The sequence below is a fragment of the Schistocerca gregaria genome, chromosome 2, assembly GCF_023897955.1.
Source record: "Schistocerca gregaria isolate iqSchGreg1 chromosome 2, iqSchGreg1.2, whole genome shotgun sequence".
Classification (NCBI taxonomy): Eukaryota; Metazoa; Arthropoda; class Insecta; order Orthoptera; family Acrididae; genus Schistocerca; species Schistocerca gregaria.
The window spans coordinates 196,341,883-196,363,873 of NC_064921.1; the positions used below are offsets into that span (position 1 = coordinate 196,341,883).

The 21,991-nt window shown below is 39.4% G+C and overlaps 1 protein-coding gene across 1 annotated transcript in view; it reads right to left on the bottom strand.

The window, feature by feature from the left end:
• LOC126336664 (tubulin glycylase 3A-like) overlaps window positions 1-21,991 on the bottom strand; it is a 153,262-nt gene that overhangs the window by 72,661 nt on the left and 58,610 nt on the right. Inside the window, exons 5-6 of the mRNA XM_050000611.1 lie at window positions 13,149-13,340; window positions 3,022-3,235 (exon numbers count right to left, since the gene is read on the bottom strand). Of these exons, the coding sequence (XP_049856568.1) occupies window positions 3,022-3,235; window positions 13,149-13,340 (406 nt within the window). The remainder of the gene's footprint in view (window positions 1-3,021; window positions 3,236-13,148; window positions 13,341-21,991) is intronic.

Here is a 21,991-nt window from a genome sequence, read left to right on the forward strand (position 1 = left end):
TTTTTCCATTTTAAATTAAAGTTATTAGGATTTCACAATCCTGATCATTAAAAGGCATGTGACTATAAAAACTTAATTCAGTGTTTTTAATGTAAAGCTCCTAAGACATTCACTGATTCTGGAAGTGTTAAGTGGCTTTGTTATTTACAAACCATCATTTACTTTTTTACATTTACAGAAGGATAGCATCCATTTTCGAAGAACCACCCTTTCTTTTGTTTCATTGTGGAGAATATTTTTGAGGAAATAGTTTTCAATAAACTTTTGTTTGTTCCATATACCTGAGCTGTTCACTTGTGACCACTAGCAGCAGAAACATTACAGACTTAAATTTTTACCAAAATAATGAAAGAAAAACTTTATTTTTGGTACAGATAATTTTATTGTTCTCAAAATTTTTGCCATAAAGATTTACATACTTCTGTAAAGATTCAGACTTATTCATGGAAACTACACACATCAAAAAAAGTTTTGCATCTCCTTGGTTCCGAGAGTTCCAGAACCTGTACAGAAAATTGGAATAGAGATTAACATAAACTTCATTTCCACCCTTTTTATTGCTCATTAAAACCACACATTGCATGTTGTACCACCATACAGCTAGATTTTCAGAGGTGGTGGTACCAAGTGCTGTACACACCGGTACCTCTAACACCCAGTAGCACATCCTCTTGCATTGATGCATGCCTGTATTCATTGGGGCATACTATCCATAAGTCCATCAAGGCAGTGTTGGTCCAGATTGTCCTACTACTCAATGGTGATTCAGCGTAGATCCCACAGAGTGCTTGGTGGGTCATGTTGTCCATAAACAGCCCTTTTCAATCTATCCAAGGTATGTTCAATGGGCTTCAGGTCTGGGGAACCCACTGCCACTCTAGTCAAGCAATGTCGTTATCCTGAAGAAAGTCATTCACAACATGTGCACGATGGGAGCATGAATTGTTGTCTGTGAAGATGAATGCCTCACCAATATGCTGCAGATATGGCTGCACTATTGGTTGGAGGATGGCATTCACATATCATACAGTCATTACAGCACCTTCCATGACCACCAGTGGCTTATGTTGGCCCCACATAATGCCACCCCAAAACAGCAGGGAACCTCTACCTTGCTGCACTCGCTGGACAGTGTGTCTAAGACGGGTTGGCACCAAACACATCTCTGACAATGGTCTGGTTAAAGTCATATGTGACACTCATCAGTGGAGAGAATGTGATGCCAGTCGTCAGCGGTCCATTTGACATGTTGTTGGACCCATCTGTACCACACTACATGGTATCATGGTTGCAAAGATGGACCACACCATTGACGTCAGGAGTGAACTGTGCATCATGGAGCCTATTGCGCACAGTTTGAGTCGTAATACGACATCCTGTGGCTGCATGAAAAGCATTATTTGACATGGTGGCATTGCTGTCAGGGTTCCTTTGAGCCCTAATCCGTAGCTAGTGGTCATCCGCTGCAGAAGCAGCCCTTGGGTGGCTTGAGCGAGGCATGTCATCGACAGTTCCTGCCTCTCCTCCTATATCTCCTCCATGTCCAAACATCGCTTTGGTTCACTCTGAAACGCTATGACACTTTCCTTGTTGAGAGCCCTTCCTGGCAAAAAGTAACAATGCAGATGTGATCAAACTGTGGTTGACTGAAACTGATTGGCTGTCAGACCCCTTCTGTCTAATAGGCTCTACTCATGCATGGTTGTTTGCATCTTTGGGTGGGTTTAGTGACAGTCAAAGGGACTGTGTCTAATACAGTATCCACAGTCAACATCTATCTTCAGGAGTTCTGGGAACCAGGGTGATGCAAAACTTTTTTTATGTGTGACTTTTTCACTCTGATATTGGTACCTCAAAAACATAGATTTGGAAAGACTCAATTAGTTATCAAGCTGGTGGACTTCCTAATTCCATTGATAACTTGGAGCACATAAATTGTCGCATGCCATTCAGTTTGCCCTGTCTCCAACATAACCAAAAATTACGTGATATTTTTCAGAAGTGTTTCCTAACACACAACTTTTGGTTAGTTTTAGTTCATTTTAGAACACCAAAACATTTAAATGGTGGTCAGTTTCTAAGTTTTTCTTCCAGTTATGATGTTGTGTAGGTGGTTTGCATTTGCTCAGCTGAATTATTTCACTAATTCCTTACACCAATGAACATTAGCCAGTTTTTGAGCTTTGGTTAAAATGTGAGGAATTTATTGCAAAGAGGTCCAAAACTAAATGCTTGGCAAAACTGAATGTGCTGCAGTCTTCAATATGGCTAATGATGCATTTATTTCATTGCAAATGGCATTTTTTAATGACAGCAGATTTTTGTCACCCTTTACTAATTTGTCATGGAAGCACGACCATGGATAAATCATGCAAACTTGTAGTAAGCAGTATTTCTGGAGATGATTAATATGAAATTCATGAAAAAATCATCAACTAAAAACATTCATGTGAAATTTCCATTTTTCCACAACACACTTTCTGTTAATGCTCACTGCATTGTATGTTAACTACTTGGCCACTTTCTGAGCTGCATTGTTTTAACAACAAAAACAACAAATATTAAAGCAATAATCATGTTACATCTTAATACTATCATTAAGTGGTATATTATTATAAAATTATTCTTCTCAGGTTTACAATGTTCTCAGAAAGCTGTAAATTGTGTAAACTGGAAATTTGGCTTGGAATGTCATGTTCTGAATGATTTATTGTGTACACCTACTGATAATAACTTTCATGTTCATGCATGCATGAAATAATTTATTGTAATTGAAGGAATCATGAAAAACCAAAAATAGTGTAGACTTTTCTTACCTATAAACCTGTCAGATAAGATATTATATCCACATGTGTTTCCAGATATTGAGTCTAAATATAGATTGAAAGAACTTTCATTTGTCATATGCTACTTGAAAATTTTTGTTTTCTTTATAGTGAGTGTTGTTTTCTTTTCGTTTTCCAGTATCTAATAAGAGGTGTAGTTTTTTGTAGCAGTTATGTTTGTAATATATTAACATACCTATGTACTTTTGAACCACATATCTGCTTTCTTTCATGACAGCTGGATTTATTTTGTGCAGTACAGACTCTAACCTATTAACCAGTTGAATTCCTCTGCCTCGACATTTATTTCCTGGTTTTAGTATCCATATATTATTCATTCCATCAAGATCAATCTGTGGCCAAAATTTTCGAATTTTTATGAGCATTGTCTTAGCCGTTGCATATAGTGTCTGAAAACAAACAAGAAACAGAGAATGAGCCAGTACAATATTAAGAGACACTATTTTAATTGAAATGAAATCAGTAACTAAAGTGATCTAGAAATCCAATCTATAAATGTTTTAGCTGACTGTAGCAGTGTAGTAGTCAAGACAGTGGGTTTAAATTTGAGAGGAATGGATTTCAGATCTTAATTTCACAATCTGGTCTTAGTTTTTGTGAAGCATGGCCTACCAGAGATGGGAATTCATATGTCTATGGTGGACTACTGTACATCAAGGCAACTACTTGTGAAAGCGTGCTCTTTGCAAGCTGGTGTAACTTCAGACGACAAGGTGGTCTGCTACATCTGCTGTGTGAAATATACAAGTTGGACTTCATTGAACTGCAGTTGATTGTCGTGGGAATGCATCAAAGTGTTTTGATGATGTGGATGTTCAAGCACAGGCTTGCTGTAAGTTGAGTTATACACATGTTACTTCTTGTTAATGACTGTGCTCATTGTTACTTCTGCCAGTCCTCAGACTGGTACCAATGAAGTCACTGACAGAACTCATTACTGTTCTGAACTGAGATGGTTTTGTAGTGTTGCTTTGTATTGTACCTTGTTTCATTATGTAGCATTATATAGCTTCTGTGTAATATATTACTTAGGCTGCAAATGAATTGCTCACTGTTTAGTTCTTCTTAAAGTAAAAGAAAGTGTGTTATTAAAGTTTAAAGACAGAGTTCACTTTTGTGGTTTCTCACAATTTTGTTACCATTAATTTGGTTTGCCATTGTTATAATAAATGCTGTTCACTTGTTCTAAATATAAGAATCAATAAACACATGACAGCTAACTCCAGCTCTATGTGACATTCACATGCTTTATTTCTTCATTTATTGTCCTCGGTGTCAACATACTTCATTGTCATACTGGCTGAAATAATAGTACAGTACTGCCTACTGTGAATGACGTAGCTGACACAGTTCTTTACTTTCACTGTTCACAACCCCACAGTATTACACAGTTATATGGCCAGTGCACTATAGTTTAACTTTTGGTAAGCCTCATTAACAAGTTTGCAGGTGAACATCCACATACTGCTACAATAGTTTACCGTTGAACATCTACGAGCAGTAACAACCTAACCACACAGTTCACAGTCTTTCAAATAAATTTAACAGACACTGTCATTGTTTTGACACATGGCCTCTTTTTGTTACACTTATTTTACAGTTAAGTTGATGAATTGTTGTTGCTCTAACCAACACAGGTTTCTTGCCTGAAACTCAGCCGTGGACTGACTGTCTCAGGACCAAAAATCGGCCCTTATATATACTTACAATAATAGGTGATGAAACTACACATTGTTTGGCCATGGGCTGACTGTCTCAGGATCAAAAATTGGGCCCTTATACATACTTACAATAACAGGTGCTGAAACTACGCATTGTTCGATGTTTAATTTACAGAAATTACAATTAAAACTTAACTCATTAAATTAACTGAATATATCAAAAACTGGTTCTTTTTAACTGTTTCTTCTACTACTAAGTTTAATCCAAATTATTTGTTTAAATGATGAAATTAATAAATATTGTTAAGCAAACAATACTTTTGACAAAACTGCTAATTACTTTGAAATTAATTAAGGACTGGCTTTACTAACATGTTTTCAAACAGAGCCAAATTTTAAGGTTACTAGTATTTTGTCTTCCAAATGTTTATAATTAGTACAAAATTTATATTTGTTAGAATCTAAGTTACAAAACAATTACTGATTTCACCCTATAACAAAAGATATTAACTATAAATAGTCAAAATAAATTAAAATATCAATTACATACCTAAAATTAAGCACAAAATTAGATCTGGCATTATATTATTTAAAACTGAGGGCAATGCATATCACACTCATGTATGTTAATGGTGATTAGTTAAAAGTGAAAGAATGAATTTTAAGGAGGCAGATGGCAAAACAAGGACGGAAGTAAAAGTATCCCAGCTTGCTTTGGCACACCTTTCACTCCACACTGAGACTGTTGTTTTACTGTTGTAATACCAGAGTGGTACTTACTGTGAAATCTAAGAGAGCTTCACTGCAAGTTTAAACACAGCCAAAACCACTCAAACAAACAGAAGCTAAACGATGTAAAAGTTAGCATAAGGAGGGCTATATGTGAAGCGTTCAGTGAATTCGAAAGTAAAATTCTATGTACTGAATTGACAGAAAATCCTAGGAAGTTCTGGTCTTACATTAAATAAGTAAGTGGCTTGAAACAGCATATCCAGACACTCTGGGATGATGATGGCATTGAAACAGAGGATGACACGCGTAAAGCTGAAATACTAAACTCCTTTTTTCCAAAGCTGTCTCACAGGGGAAGACTACACTGCAGTTCCTTCTCTAAATCCTCGCACAAACAGAAAAATGGCTGACATCGAAATAAGTGTCCAAGGAATGGAAAAGCAACTGAAATCACTCAACAGAGGAAAGTCCACTGGACCTGACAGGATACCAATTCGATTCTACACAGAGCATGCGAAAGAACTTGCCCCACTTCTAACAGCCGTGTACCGCAAGTCTCTACAGGAACGGAAGGTTCCAAATGATTGGAAAAGAACACAGGTAGTCCCAGTCTTCAAGAAGTGTTGTCGAGCAGATGCAGAAAACTATAGACCTATATCTCTGGCATCGATCTGTTGTAGAATTTTAGAACACGTTTTTTGCTCGCATATCATGTCATTTCTGGAAACCCAGAATCTACTATGTAGGAATCAACATGGATTCCAGAAACAGCGATTGTGTGAGACCCAACTCGCTTTATTTGTTCATGAGACCCAGAAAATATTAGATACAGGCCCCCAGGTAGATGCCATTTTCCTTGACTTCCGGAAAGCGTTCGATACAGTTCTGCACTGTCGCCTGATAAACAAAGTAAGAGCCTATGGAATATCAGACCAGCTGTGTGGCTGGACTGAAGAATTTTTAGCAAATAGAACACAGAATGTTCTTCTCAATGGAGAGACATCTACAGACATTAAAGTAACCTCTGGTGTGCCACAGGGGAGTGTTGCTTTTCGCAATATATATAAATGGCCTAGTAGATAGTGTCAGAAGTTCCATGCGTCTTTTCAAGGATGATGCTGTAGTATACAGAGAAGTTGCAGCATTGGAAAATTGCAGTGAAATGCAGGAAGAGCTGCAGCAGACAGGCACTTGGTGCAGGGAGCGGCAACTGACTCTTAACATAGCCAAATGTAATGTATTTTGAATACATAGAAAGGAGGTTCCTTTATTGTATGATAGCGAAACAAATCCTTTATTGTATGACAGGGAAACAAACACTGGTAGCAGTTACTTCTGTAAAATACGTGGGAGTATGTGTGTGGAATGATTTGAAGTGGAATGATCATATTAAATTAATTGTTGGTAAGGCAGGTGCCAGGTTGAGATTCATTGGGAGCGCCCTTAGAAAATGTAGTCCATGAACAAAGGAGGTGGCCTACAAAGCACTCGTTCGACCTATACTTGAGTATTGCTCATCAGTGTGGGATCCGTACCAGGTCGGGTTGACAAAGGAGATAGAGAAGATCCAAAGAAGAACAGCATGTTTCATCACCGGGTTATTTGATAAGCATGATAGCGTTACGGAGATGTTTAGCAAACTCAAGTGGCAGACTCTACAAGAGAGGCCCTCTGCATCACAGTGTAGCTTGCTGACCACGTTTTGAGAGGGTGCATTTTTGGATGAGATGTCGAATATATTGCTTCCCCCTACTAATACTTCCCGAGGAGATCACAAATGTAAAATTAGAGAGATTCGAGGACGCACGGAGGCTTTCCGACAGTCGTTCTTCCCGCAAACCATACGCAACTGGAACAGGAAAGGGAGGTAATGACAGTGGCAAGTAAAGTGCCCTCCGCCACACACCGATGGGTGGCTTGTGGAGTATAAATGTAGATGTAGATGTAGATGGTGGGCACTGGAGTACAGGGCCGGAAAAGCATTGGGGATGGGTGGGTTCACCCGAAGCTGGCAGGCCTGTGCGGTGTCTGATGATGTCATCATCAGCAGGCAGGTCCTAGTGCAGATGCAGCAGTGCCGGACCCACTGCTGATGACAGCTAATGTGAGAATGTAGAGGGGAGTGGGGTGGGGTGGGAGGTGGAAGCGCCTTACCAGAACAGCAGGCTGAAGCAACTGATTCGAGGCCAGAGACAGACCAGCGCCCAGTGCCAGGAAGCTGGAACCCCAGGACATTGCACACGCAGCCAATGGGATAGGGGCACCTCCACAGCAGGAAATGATGAGCTTGAGGTAGAGGGCAGTGGGGTGGGCTGCAGTGAGAGGGTTTGCACTCATAAACTGGTAGTTAGCAGGGGTGAAACTGATCAAGATGACATGCCACCAGCCCATTGGCTATATACACATCACACAGATGGTGTCCCCGGTGGTAGACACAGTAGCCGGTATCCACTTGAGCCAGTGACTAAACCCTCACACCCATCTCAGTGAACCCAGCGCGAAGCTCCCCCATAGGTGCAAAGTGACAGCTACTCAGAAAATGGAGAAGGGCATGATCCGCCAAAGAATCCACAATGAACATTTTCTTTTGGGACTTGAACGTATGCGTTTGTCATTTTGCCTCACCATTTGATTGAGGATGGAATGGCAGAGCTGTAGCATGATAGATACCATGATGGGAACAAAACAATTGAAAGGTGTGAGAAACGAACTGAGGCCCATTATCAGAAACTAAGGCACAAGGCAACCCCTCAATAGAAAAAAAAACCATAAAAGTGTACAAATTGTGACCTCAGCCAATGTCGATGGGCACCGGAGAATGTAAGGAAACTGAGAAAACGCATCCACAACCAAGAGCCAATAGGAATCAAGAGGAGACCCTGGGAGCCACTTGTTGTTGGACACATTGGTAACAAGCTGTGATGAAATGGACAATGTTGCTATCAATCCCTGGCCAAAAAGCTTGTCTCATAGCTAACACTTTACTGCACAAAACTCCCCAACGTCCTTGGTGGATGAACCTTGTGCCACAATGTGATAGGAATGACTACTCTGGGAGAGAGATCTTCCATGGACAACAGAAAAACTCTGCCAAAAACAGAGAGATAGTACCATAAGGAAAAATAGTTGTGTGGAGGGTTCAAAACCCAACCCAATGGTTTATCTGGCAAGCCCTGTTGAACAAACCAAACCACCTGCCAGAGTACTTGGTCTGCAGCAACAGCAGCTGCTATATGTGAGCTCATGATTGGGAAACCCTTGACTGTGGCCTGAATTTCAGTATCAAGATGGAAGAAAAGTAATTCTTCATGATCAAAGTCAGAAACAGGATGTACAGGAAGGGACAAGGCATCCTCATTGGTGTGTTTAGATGTGAGTTGAAAATTTATTTCATAATTGTAGTGAGACAAGAACAGCACCCAGCATTGGAGGCAATGTTCTGCCTTGTCAAGCAAGGAAGTGTGAGGGTTAAACAAGGGGTTTATGGTCAACAATAAGATGCAAATTGGAGCCATAAAAAATAAAAAATAAAAAAGTTAAATTTCTGGAGAGCCTAGACTATGCAAGAGCCTCTTTTTCCACATGAGAGTAATGCTTTAGGGCTGGAGTGAGAGATTTAGAGGCAAAAGCAACAGATCATTCAGAGCCATCAGCATACCTGTGTGCAAGGACCATGCTGAGGCCACACTGTAAAGCATCAGTCACCAAAACTATGTGCTGGTTCCAAGAGAATGTAGCTAAACAAGGGGCCAAGAGTAGTTTGGATTTCAAGATTTGAAAATCATGTTCACAATGTGGACTTCAGCAAAACTTACATTCTTGGGTAACAAGGCGTGCCCCAGCAGGAATTTATGGTAGTAGGCTATCTTCCCTACAAAGCCCTGAAGCTTCTTTGTGGACAAGGGGTGAGGCACAGATATCACAGTGGAGGTGGGGGGAGGGGGGTCCGGCACAGGGCAAACCACATCCTGCAAGACCATGAACACCAAACAAACAACAGAAGGTTAAAAAAACTAACATTTCATCACATTACACCATAAGCCCACAGACTAAAACAGAAAACAAAGTACGCAAATTCTGCAAGCAATCTGCAGTGGAGGAGCCTGTGACAACAATATCATCCAGATAATTAATGCAACCCAGGACAGGCATAGTCAATTGCTCTAAAACTTGTTGCAAAATAGCAGCAGCGCTAGCCACACCAAAGTGAAGGCACAAACATTGATAGAGACCAAAAGGAATATTCAAAACCAGAACTTGTCAAGACTCTTCATAAACAGGAACCTGGTTTATTTTCTCCAGAACTGGACTGTGCAACAGAATTTCAAGCTCATATTGCAAAAAAACAATATGCGTGCCTCCGTTTCTTAAAGATCCACCCTGTACCAGTAACTTTACAGGATCATATAAAGTCAGAATTAGATTGTCTCCAACTCCTTGATATTGTTTGACCTATTTCTTCCAGTGAATGGTCAACATCACTAGTGATAGTAAAAAAACCTACAAGTAAATTACACCTCTGCGGTAATTTTAAAAAATTGGTTAATTCACAGTCAATCATTGATGCTTATCATGTTCAGTGCCTTGATAAGCTGTCAGCAAAATTATTGGGGGGGGTCATTATTTTACAAAGAGTGATGTGAGAGATACATACTGCCATTACAAATGATATCTAAACACCTTCTAGTTATCAATACATCATTTGGGCTTTATCAATATCAATACCAGCATTTGCCTTTTAGCATAGCAAGCACACCAACTATTTTCAATGCTTTTTAGAGGACTTATTCCATCAGTTCCATGCTGCATTAACTTCTTAGATAACACAATAGTGTCTGGCACCTCTACAGAGAGAAATCTGCAGAACCTCTGTGCTCTATTTTCTGTTTTTCTGTCTGCAGGGGTAAAGTGAAATTTGGACAAGATAAAGTTTTTCTGAACATCTATTGTTTAATTGGGTTCTGAAGTGTTGCATGCTAGTATTACACCATGGTGTTAACATATTGATGCTACTCCCATATTGCCAAACCCCATGTCTATCAAGGAATTACATGCATTTTAGGCAAAACTGTGTACTACCTCAAATTCATACTAGACATTGCTGCTGTGGCACAACCACTCCATGTATTATTACATAAAGATGTGACATTCCACTGGTCCCCAGCCTGTGATAGGGCATTCAAGATGTTGAAATCTAAGCTGCAACTGACTCCTCATTTGGTCACTTTTCAGCTAGGCCAGCACCTTGTGCTAGACATGGACATATCTCAGTGCAGCCTTGGTGCAGTTCTTGTTCATAAGTAAGTGGATAGATCACAACACCCCACTGCACATTCCTCTAAAACCTTTAATTCAGCACAACAGTGTTATTCTCAGATTGAGAATGAAGCTTCAGCAATCACATATGCTCTAAAAAGTTCATGTTTTTCTACATTTGTCTAAGTTTCACCTGATCACAGACCATAAACCAGTGGTGTATCTTTTTAATCATTCCGCATCCTTGCTGGACAAAGCCCACATTACTTAGAGTGGTGGGCTCTTTTCCTGTCGTGATACATTTACGAGATATATTTTCAACATATGGTGCAACATGCAAATGCTGATGTCTTGTCACGTTTACTGACTGATCCAGACTCAGAGCCTGGTAAAGAGGAATTGCTTTGTTGTCACTCAGATGTTGAAGATCAAAATGCTGTTGATGATTTTCCTGTTACTAGCACTAGAACTGCAGCTCCAATAGTCATGGATTCTGTTTTAAGTAAAGTTGTTTCTTTTGAGTGACACAGCTGGCTGCACAAACTTTCAGGCCATGCTTCTGATCCTTTAAGAAATTATTTTGCATTACAAAGTTGTCTTTCTGCTAGGGACAGAGGACATAGTTCCCCGGGTTTTAGTCTCACCCGCGCTTTGGTGTGAGATTAAGTGTTTATTACATGTGGACCACTGGGGTGAGTCATGTACAAAAGTATTAACATGCAGACATGTTCTTTGTCCAGGCATTGATGGGGAAATTGCACTAGTTGTTGCAGTCTGCCCACAGTATGTCACCCATCTGGCAGCCCCTCGTGTATCTTTATCACCATGGCGTGCTCCAAAGTGGCCTTGGAAATGAATTCATGTACATTTTGTGGAACCTTTTTTAAATGTTTGCTGGCTTGTTGCAACTGATGCATTTTATAAGTTTCTGCACATGTCTGATGGTTTGCTGATTTCTGCAGCAACAACAATTTCAGCTCTGTCAAAAATTTTTGCAACGGAAGTCCTTCCATATATGTTAGTTACAAGCAATGACCTCCAGTTCATATCTCAACAATTAGATGATTTTTGTAAAAAAAAGCTGTGTTCACCATATCATGACTCCTCCATTCCACTCTCAGCCAAATGGGGAAGCAGAATGGCTAGTATGAACATTTAAGACTCAGATGAAAAAATGCATTTTGAATTTGTCACCGGAAGTGGTTCTTGACCAGTTCCTCAGTTCTTATAGGCTTACCCCTGTTGGAAATAAGAGTCCTGCAGAGTTGTTGCATGGCCAACAGCCCTGCACTCTGCTACATCTTCTTCAACTGACGCCAGTACATCCGTTGACACCTGTCTAGGCTCACAGTTTTGGCCATCAGCTGAAATAGGTGGCAACTGTAATTGAGAGTCATCATGACTGATGCCTTTATGTTGTCTGCACCACTGAAGGGAGGGCATTGTGACACTTTGGTCATCTATGACCTGGCCATCTCCTACATCGCAGCTGGTGCCCTTGCCTTCTCCATTGCTGCTGCAGATGCCTTCCCAACTTTCTCCTCTGTTGCGGTTGCCTCCTCCAGCTGTCAGGGGCCAAAGCGGGACCCTGGCCCCATGCTGTTGTAGCCGATGCCTTCACCACAACCTCCATAACAGTCAGCATTGCCTGCTCAACTGGTTTCACCACAGCCTCCTGCAACAGGGTTGGACTTGAACATGGAAACGGAAGCTGTCCTACCATATGGTATTTCACAGGGGGATGGGCACTGTACCTGTCCATGCTGACATCACTTCTGACCCTATGCACCACTGGCAGGATGTTGCATTGTTCAACAACCAATGTTGATGACAGAAGAAATGGATGTGAGCACAGTACTCACTTTTTCGCAAAGAAAGAGGAGTGCATGTAACCACCAAATTTTTGTGTTCGCCACTTCAAAGTTCACCCATGAAGTGTGTGCTTGATTTGACCACCAGAGGCCATTCACCCTGCTAGTACAACAGCAGTTGCATGTGTAGCCTGCTGGCTGCACCCCCTGTTAGCACTAATAACTATACAGGCCAGAGCGCAATGCTCTACCGACCACTTTTGTGTTGCCTGTTGTAGGTATTTTGTCTCTCATGTGTTTATGCTTTTCCATGTGATAAAGTTACGTGTTCTTGGAATAGAAAATGTACATTCATTTTTAATACAAGCCCACTTAATTTGTGACACTAGTAGTATTTATTGGGAACAATTATCCAGTGCAGGGAAGAACATCATCATTTATCTAACGAATAAGGTAAAACACCAGGAAAGGATTTAACTGTGATTTTGGATTTTTCAGTCTTGCTTTGAGAATACTGGAACTAATTACAGATTTATGCCACAAAGCTATATCAAGGAATATTTTATAATAAAAATTTTATGTAGTCAAAGCTGTTATCTAGATATACACAATATTCTACAATTAAATCAGGCATACTTTGGTAATGACTTCTACCCACAGATTTATTTCATATATAAGAAGAGTGCCAACATTCAACCAATATTCACTGTTGTATTTAATGTTGTGTCTCATACTACTGTGGGGTCACTTCATCACATTTCAGATACTTTTCTTTGTGTTATCACACAGGAAAAGTTAATTGTAAAAAAGTTGCGTGAAAGAAATAAAAATTAGCTTTTCACCTTGAGTGGAGTTTCCTTGTCATTACACAACAAAGTTGTTTCATCCATAAGCAAATAATACCAAGTCAGATATTGATCCCACTGGTGGTCCCAAATAGTTATTGGTTCATCTTTATCAATATCTTCATGTGACCTTGCACTAATATATTCCCAGCAGCGTTTGATAGCAAAGTGCACAGCAGAATGTGGTATCTGGAAAAAAATTGTGTATTGTGATTTATTAGTCTCATAATTACACAGTCTAAATAATTTGGTTAATGTACAGGAGACATCAATGAAATATTACAGTTGAAGCTATATCAAATAGTTTGCTAAGAGAATGTGTCAAAAATATCAGATTTTGGTTGAAATAGTTCAAAATTCTCAATATGAATTGAACTTCTTGAGCTGTAATTAGAGTGGGTACTACTGACACATATTTGTAAGACCAGATATTCCTCTGAATTTTTAGGAAAATACAATAGCCTTCAAGGCACAAATATGTGTCACTGTAATAGAAATGTTAGCTTACTTTATATATTTCCTTGAAGTATCTTGCCATTATGCCCTTTTTCATACTTTGTAGCGAGATAGTTGCACACTCGGACACAATTATTATAACTAAATATTTTCATTTCAGTACATTTTATGTAACAAAGTCCATGATAGGACTTTCCATGAGACTGATTGAATGTTCTTCATATACTGTAATTAACACAGTCATAGATATTAACTTTGGAAATAAATTAAGAAGCCTCTTTCAGAACATGTCAGTATTTATTTTCATAGATCTCAGATACTTCTGTTAAAATATTTCGTCTGAAAGACTACAAATTTATGGAGGTATCACTCTCATCATTGCTGTTTGGATTGGGCTACAAAACTGTGTTGTCACTAGCAAGCATGTAAGAGAAAATGAAAAGGACACTTGAAAATAGATTTCATCACAAAAATTAATTATCAAGAACATTAAAATTAGGTTGCAAAATAAACGGTTGCAAAAATATTGGAGGTTTACTAAAGAATACCATACACATGCACACAAATGCATAAAATACGGAATGTTCCATGTCTGACTGATAAAAACTAGCCTACTCAAAAAACTATTCCTTCCCTTGCTTTCCCAATTCCACAATAATTTAAGTTAGTGGTCAATAGAAATGTAAATTTACAAGGCTTATGGCACTTTTCACATCATCGGTGAAAATGGTGGGCCAATATGGAGTCAAATTATGAACTGTCTTTCTATCAGCAAACAAGCTGCAGCTGATCAAAATGTAGCATGTTTATGTGTACATCACAGAACTACTTTCATGCTTGCATCAGAGAAGAATTCCATGCATGAAATCCTAATGTCTAAGTTAAAGACACACCAAAATAAGTTCACATCAATTGAGAGACCAAAAAATAGCCAACTGATCTTAAACATTAATAAATGTAATGTAATATGCATAAATAGAAAAAAACAGATACTGTTTGTCTATGTGAGTAGTCACAACCATCAAGTTTCCAAATGTCTGGAGTGATTTAAGGTGGAATTAAAACTTAAATCTAACTGCACATCACATCAAAAAAATCCTAAGCAAGTGTAATTCATCATCAAGGAGGTCACTTACTAACATTCTGAGCCATGCTGCGGCTCGTGTTGATGCTGTTTGTTGGTTTCCGTCCTCTGCTGGAGGCCAGACCATGTCCTACAGTTGACATGGTTGCAATTGTTTGTCTTCTTCTTGTACTGACTGGTGCCACTTGGTTTTGCAAGCGTTGCCTGTCCACTAGTGGCAGCAGCGGCAGTTATCGATATGTAGTAACATTGGCCCTATCTTTGGGGCAACATCACGCTTCTTCCAGGTTGAGTCAGTGACAGTTCGGTTGGAGACTCAGGAGGAGCCAGGTCTGCGCAGTGCCGAGACCGCTGGTGGTGCGCATAGAATGCCGGATCGAAGGCCTGTGGTCACAAGGGTGCACAACCTCATCGTAAACTGGATCGTGCAAGCTTTAAGTTGAGTGCATTTGGATTCAAGTAGAGAAACCTCCACCATTGTGTGATCTTCCGATTCTCCAGTGACTTGGGTTTGTATTGCTGCTCGTAGTGTTCCGAGGTGAAGAGCAGTGAGTGGAGTGCTTGGCGAAGGCGGATCTGATTAGCTTTCCTGAACTTCTAATTACTATTTATTGGGTTCAGTTTGTTACTATTTGTTAAGTTCAACCAGCAGTATTTTTCCCACCTCATGGCCGCTAATGCCCCAGTTACCTGCCCTAGGGGTTAGTGTAAGTAATGGCAGTGTACGTTTCCTGGCCTTGCCACAGCTGTCCAGTGAGGTGTGTAGTTTTGACAGATTTCTTGATTTAGGTTAGTTGGTGATTCTCCTACTCTGGTGGTAGTGATTCCTTTCTTGTTCTGGGTGCTCTAAGCACAGTATTCTGTGGACGGAGTCCAGACAGCAGTTCTGGCTTTGGAGTATTTTTACATCTTGCATTTGATTTATTGGATATCAGGTAGCCTCAGCAAGATTATCATTAGTCATTCGTTAGACTGGCACTAGTCTGAGTTACCATCTTGTGAAGTGAATGCAACTCTTGGCTGCCTATCTCACCACTTGTGAAAGTGTTTTTTTGCCGGACATACTCCGAGGTTGATTCCTGGTGCACCATCTGTGACTGGCCCTTGTGTTTTATTATTGTATTTGCTGTTTTATTGTATGTTTCTAAAAAAAATATGTAATTGCCATTCTTGGCATTACAGAAGGTTTAAATGATTGTGCTACCAAGTTTACCATCATTTGTCTCACCTGTTTCGTGATCAGTTGCTTGTCCTTTTAAATTAACCTTTGCTGTGGTATTTGTTGTTTTACTGTATGTTTTTCTTTTAAATCATCATTGCCATTCTTGGCGTTACAGCAGGTTTAAATGGTTGTGCTACCAAATTTACCATCATTTTGTCTCACCTATTTGGTGATCGGTTGCCTGTCTTTTTAAATTAACCGTTGCTATTTTTTTATGTTTTACAGTGTGTTTGTTAAATATTTTTTTATAATTGCCATACTTGGTGTTAAAGGTCTTCAGCCATGACTGTGGTTACATGCCTTAAAGTTCTAATTGGGATCACAATGGCTTGTTTTTAAAACATTATTTGCTGTGTCTGTATTTTATGCTCATTTGGTAAATTGTGACGCACTGAAAGCACTATTAATTACACAGTTGTTTATTCTTTTGTTAATAATGTGTGATATCTTTATTTATTGCTGAGTCTGGAATTACCATTTTAAAATAAATATGTGTAATTGTAAAAGGCAACCAATAGTAACTGATTATGGCCCCATCCACAATCATAACCGAAACCTGCCTTCCTCGACTACCAGGTTCCACATTCATTGAACCAATTTCTGAATATTTTTTTCTGTTCAAAATGCTTACTAAGATGGATTAAAAGAAGATGGATAGAGAGAAAGAGAACCAAAATAGAAAACCACACCTTTCCCTTACTTCTTCCCATTGGAGACATTTAACCAGAAACCATAAGGAAAATTTGTGTAGGAATATGAATAAGGTAGCTTGTTAGCAGCAGGACTACATTGATTCACATGCAAGATGAATGTATTCCAGCTCAGTTGAGCAACAGGTGGCTAGTTTATGCTGAGATGTGGCATAGCTGATAGCTGCAAGGATGAAAATTAACGTTAACTACACTTTAGTGGGAAAGGTGTAAAGACAACCACAAAAAGGCCAATAATTAATGTGACTACTCACATTTCCTCACTGAATATGTACAATAGATGGCTCTTGGGCCTATCACCAGATCATGTTTAGTGTAGCCCACAGTGTTTCCTTGAGGCAACTACTATACATAATTGTTACTTTCTGGCAGTAACGAGCAGCTACCAACTGACGGTGTCAAGCAGTTGTCTTTAAGAAATATTGTGGGATACACAAAATGTGACCTTACAGTACACCTGAGAACTTGGTATTGACTAGTAATTGGTATTAATCATTAATGGAAGCCAAACTTTCATGCAATGCTTGACTTAATTCAATTTGGCACTCTAATTATGACGAATAAAGGAATTCTGTCGTTCATCAAGCGAAGGTATCAGACTGTAATATGTGCAAACATCAAATTTTTTCACCAAATAGTTTTCTTAAAATTGGGTAGTGAGTATTTAATAGTGGCCTCAATGCCACCTCTCAAAACAAGTAGCAGAGTTAGGCAAGCAGTACAGCGGCAACAAAGATGCACACACAAGCAGAGTTCCCCAGTGGTGGGGTAGGTTCTTCGAAACCATGTATATGGTGCTATAGGTTAAAGCCCCAGATATCACATCTCATAACAGTTCACCTTGGTGGGTCTTCATTTGCGAGTAACTGACACACACACACACACACACACACACACACACACACACACACACACACACACACACACACATATATATATATATATATATATATATATAAAACAGAAAGAAACTTCCACATGGGAAAAATATATTAAAAACAAAGATTCCAAGACTTACCAAGCGGGAAAGCGCCGGCAGACAGGCACATGAACAAAACACACAAACACACACACACAGAATTACGAGCTTTCGCAACTGGCAGTTGCTTCGTCAGGAAAGAGGGAAGGAGAGGGAAAAATGAAAGGATGTGGGTTTTAAGGGAGAGGGTAAGGAGTCATTCCAATCCCGGGAGCGGAAAGACTTCCCTTAGGGGAAAAAAAGGACAGGTGTACACTCGCACACACACACACACATATCCATCCGCACATACACAGACACAAGCAGACATATTTAAAGGCCTTATCTTCTCTATCGTCTTACTTTCTCTTTTCGTTTGTACAAGAAGTTCCACTTTGTATTCATCTTCCATTTTTCCGTAATCTACCATACATTTTATCCTGCCTAATTATACTCATCTTCTCTATCGTCTTACTTTCTCTTTTCGTTTGTACAAGAAGTTCCACTTTGTATTCATCTTCCATTTTTCCGTAATCTACCATACATTTTATCCTGCCTAATTATACTCAATAATACGATCTTCTCTATCGTCTTACTTTCTCTTTTCGTTTGTACAAGAAGTTCCACTTTGTATTCATCTTCCATTTTTCCGTAATCTACCATACATTTTATCCTGCCTAATTATACTCAATAATACGTACAACTGCCAGTTGCGAAAGCTTGTAATTCTGTGTGTGTGTTTGTGTGTTTTGTTCATGTGCCTGTCTGCCGGCGCTTTCCCGCTTGGTAAGTCTTGGAATCTTTATTTTTAATATATTTTTCCCATGTGGAAGTTTCTTTCTGTTTTATATATATATATATATATATATATATATATATATATATATATATATATATATATATATATATATATATATATATATAATCATCACATGTAAAACATCGTGGGTTTGAATCTAATCATTTTAATAAAGATTTAAGAATAAAAATTTTCAAAGCACTTGATAAGATTCAAACCAACAATTTCTTGCAGTGAGGACAGTATCTTAATCATTACCCTACACATCCAGTCCATATTACATTCCTATCTTCAAACTGTAGAGCATTATGCAAAATTCCAAAATTATTTTTCATCGATTATCAATCAAGGGTCCACTGGGGTAAATGGTTGTGGGGTGTGATCACTGGGATTTTAACAAATATCACTGTGCAAATGGTTTCAAAAAGTCAAGCCCACCACTGGGCATCTCTCCTAGTCAGCACAGAATACAAAGTGTACATCTGTAGCAGTAGAAAGGTTAGCATTCTTTCGATTGTATGATGCACCTGTTCCATAATACCATTTGATTGTTGGTGGAGCAGACTAGTCTTCAGTATCTTCACACATAACAAGCAACATATTTCCTTCATCAAGTCTGACACAAAATTTGTCCCTTGGTCTGTAATTATTGTCTCTGGCAACCCAAACTTAAGTGTCCAATAGTTCACCATTACTTTTGAGACTGTAACTGCTTGCTGGTTCAGCATAGCAATTCTCTCCATGTACCAAGAAAAGTGATATATTATTGTCTACATGAAATGGTTCTCTGCTGGGGCCTAGTTAAACGATACTAATACATCCACAACAATCATTTCAAATGGCAGTCTCCCTAACGGTATTTGTTTATAACTCAAGTCAACAAACCATGAATCCTGCACGCAATTTCTATCACACTGATGCACATCTCTCTTTATACATTCCACCAATATCTCTCATCTATCCTTCAGTTTCGGTACACACACCGTGACCAGATAACTCATGATCATGCACCTCTCTCTGGACTTCTTCCTTCAGTTTAGCCAACACCATTACCCACTTCCCTAACTTAGTTACCTTACACAACAAAACACCACAAAAGCTTAACTGTGGTTGCATTTTGTGTAGCTTGCAGGCATTGTAGGAGTTCTGTGGTGCTTGCCATTTAGCAAGATTATGACCCAGTACTTTTACTAGCTATTTTTCTCCACGAAGTATCTACATTTCAGTGTTTCATCTGTGGGTTGTGCACCAGTTTGTCAAACTCATTGAGTCTTAAGGCCCACCTTGTTAGTCTGCCGGATAGGTCTTTTAACCCCACAAACCATTTCAGAGTGCCATAGTCAGTCACTACTTTAAATTTCTTTCCATACAAGTAATACCAAAAACACATGACTCCATTTATGAGGCTAAGCATCTCTTTCTGCATGGTAGAATAATTTTTCTCTGCTCTATTAAGTTGTCTCAATGTGTAAACCACAGGATGCTCCTCATCATTAATCTCTTGACTCAAAACACACTCAAGGTATGGTTAGATCCTTCACAACTCCTTCTGAAAATCCAGAAAAATTAAAAGTGGACTTGAAATTAAAACTTTTTTCAACTTTTCAAATGTGCCCCTACTTTCCTCCATCCACACAAATTTTGTATCTTTCTTCAACAGCTGAATGAGTGGTCCCACTATTATCTGTGTACCCCCTCACAAATTTCCTATAACAGTTCAAGACTGCAAAAAATGATACCAGCTCTTTACTTGGCTTTAGAACTCTATCACCTATACCAATCTCAGATTCATCCTCACCCCCTCTTTCCCTTAAATATCTCTCTCAGTCCTTGCCTATGTTCCTCCATGCCTCTAGGAATCCAGGCAAAGTAAACATTAGTAAAGGCTTCAGTTCCCTCAATTCCCATCCAACAATCACTGAAAATATTGCAGTAGCATTCTTGAATGCAAACGGCATCTCCAAATACTGATAATGACCACAAGGTTCTGAGAATGCTGTTTCTGGTTGGCCCTCCAGAACCACCTTAAATGGATGGTATTCACTTCATAAATTCATGGTACAGAAATACTGGCACTGTCCCAAGTTATCGACAGTCTGCATGACGTTGGGTAAGGGCTATGCATCTATCGGTGTCTTACTGTTAATTTAACAGTAATCACTGCAGAACCTATACTTCTTTGAACAATCTGTAGACTTTTTAGGGACACCCACAGTTTCTACCCCCATGGACTGACTATTGCTCCCTTCTATTATCCCATCAGACAGCTGCTGGACATTGCTGGAAATGGACCCCAAGGAAAACACAAGTCTTCAAACTCCAGCAATAACTGCTCCGCTCACACTCTTTCTTCTCCCTTTAGGTTCTCCACCATCTTATTTAGCAGAGTAAAAGTGGTGGCCTATGGCTGTTCATGGTATACACTCTTTGTGCACCAACCATCTTCCTCCAGAATGTCCAAAGTTGCTACTAGCATTCCCTTCATCAACTTCACCTCCTCAGTGCCAAAATTATCTAGATTCATGGGTACTACCTTCCTGTCATCTCTCCAGTATGTGTGCAATAATCCTTTTAACAAAACAACTTGCTGAACCTACGTATCATTCCCTTTGAGCAGTTCTATAAAACACAACATATTGACATATAAGTCTGGCTTCACACTCATCCACAGCAATTTTCTGGTGTCACATGACACAGAGTCACGTGAATCAACACTTTGTGTTTTTGTACATGGTTTAATAGTATTGTCCAATGTGACAGACACACTTCGTGACAGTTCTACACTGGCAGCAGCTTCTTTTAGTGGGAATATTTTCTGACTATGTTTCAAATGCCAATTTTGGCACACTGTTGATACAAGAAGTCCAGTCCTAGGATCATGCTGTGACCCTCACTTACATAAGACAATATTTTCACACACTGTTTACACTGAACTGCCTCTGCCTGATAATCTATCTCCAATGATCCCAATGACCTTAGCATTAAGTTGATCCCTGGCAGTTGCGATGGGCTGGGAATGGCAGCTTTGTGCACCTACTTCTCCCAGGAACATAATGTGATTTTGTAAATGGCTCTATGGAAATGCATCAGTGTGGTCACAGATCTGTATATAGCTATTGTTTTCACCTGCAGCCATTAGCATTCCACATCTGAAAGCAGACCAAAGTCATCTTGCACTATCTTGACTATAGGTCTCTGCTGGGTGCTGATCATGCACCCTATGTCAACCAAAACTTATACTTCTTGCCACCTGCAGCATCTATTATTGCGCATTCTGCCTCTGCATATGTACTCAGTGCATCTAAGTTTAACAGGACTGTCCTTTGGTGGACTTCAAGTTCCCTCCCATGTGTAACAGATGCTTACTTCCTCACTGTCCACCCTTATTACAATTCCATTGCTGATACATATTATCTTTATCTTGCTGTGGCCAGTGGCATTGTCTCTGCATATGTCCTTTCCATCCACACCTGCAAGTTCTTACATTTGAGGAGAACATTCCGCAACCATCACATACAAAAGTTGGCACATTGATCTCTTCACATCCCATTGTTCATCTAACAGCAGAAAGGAGACTCTTAGAGTCCCTGTGCCAAACCTTCTTGATGTCA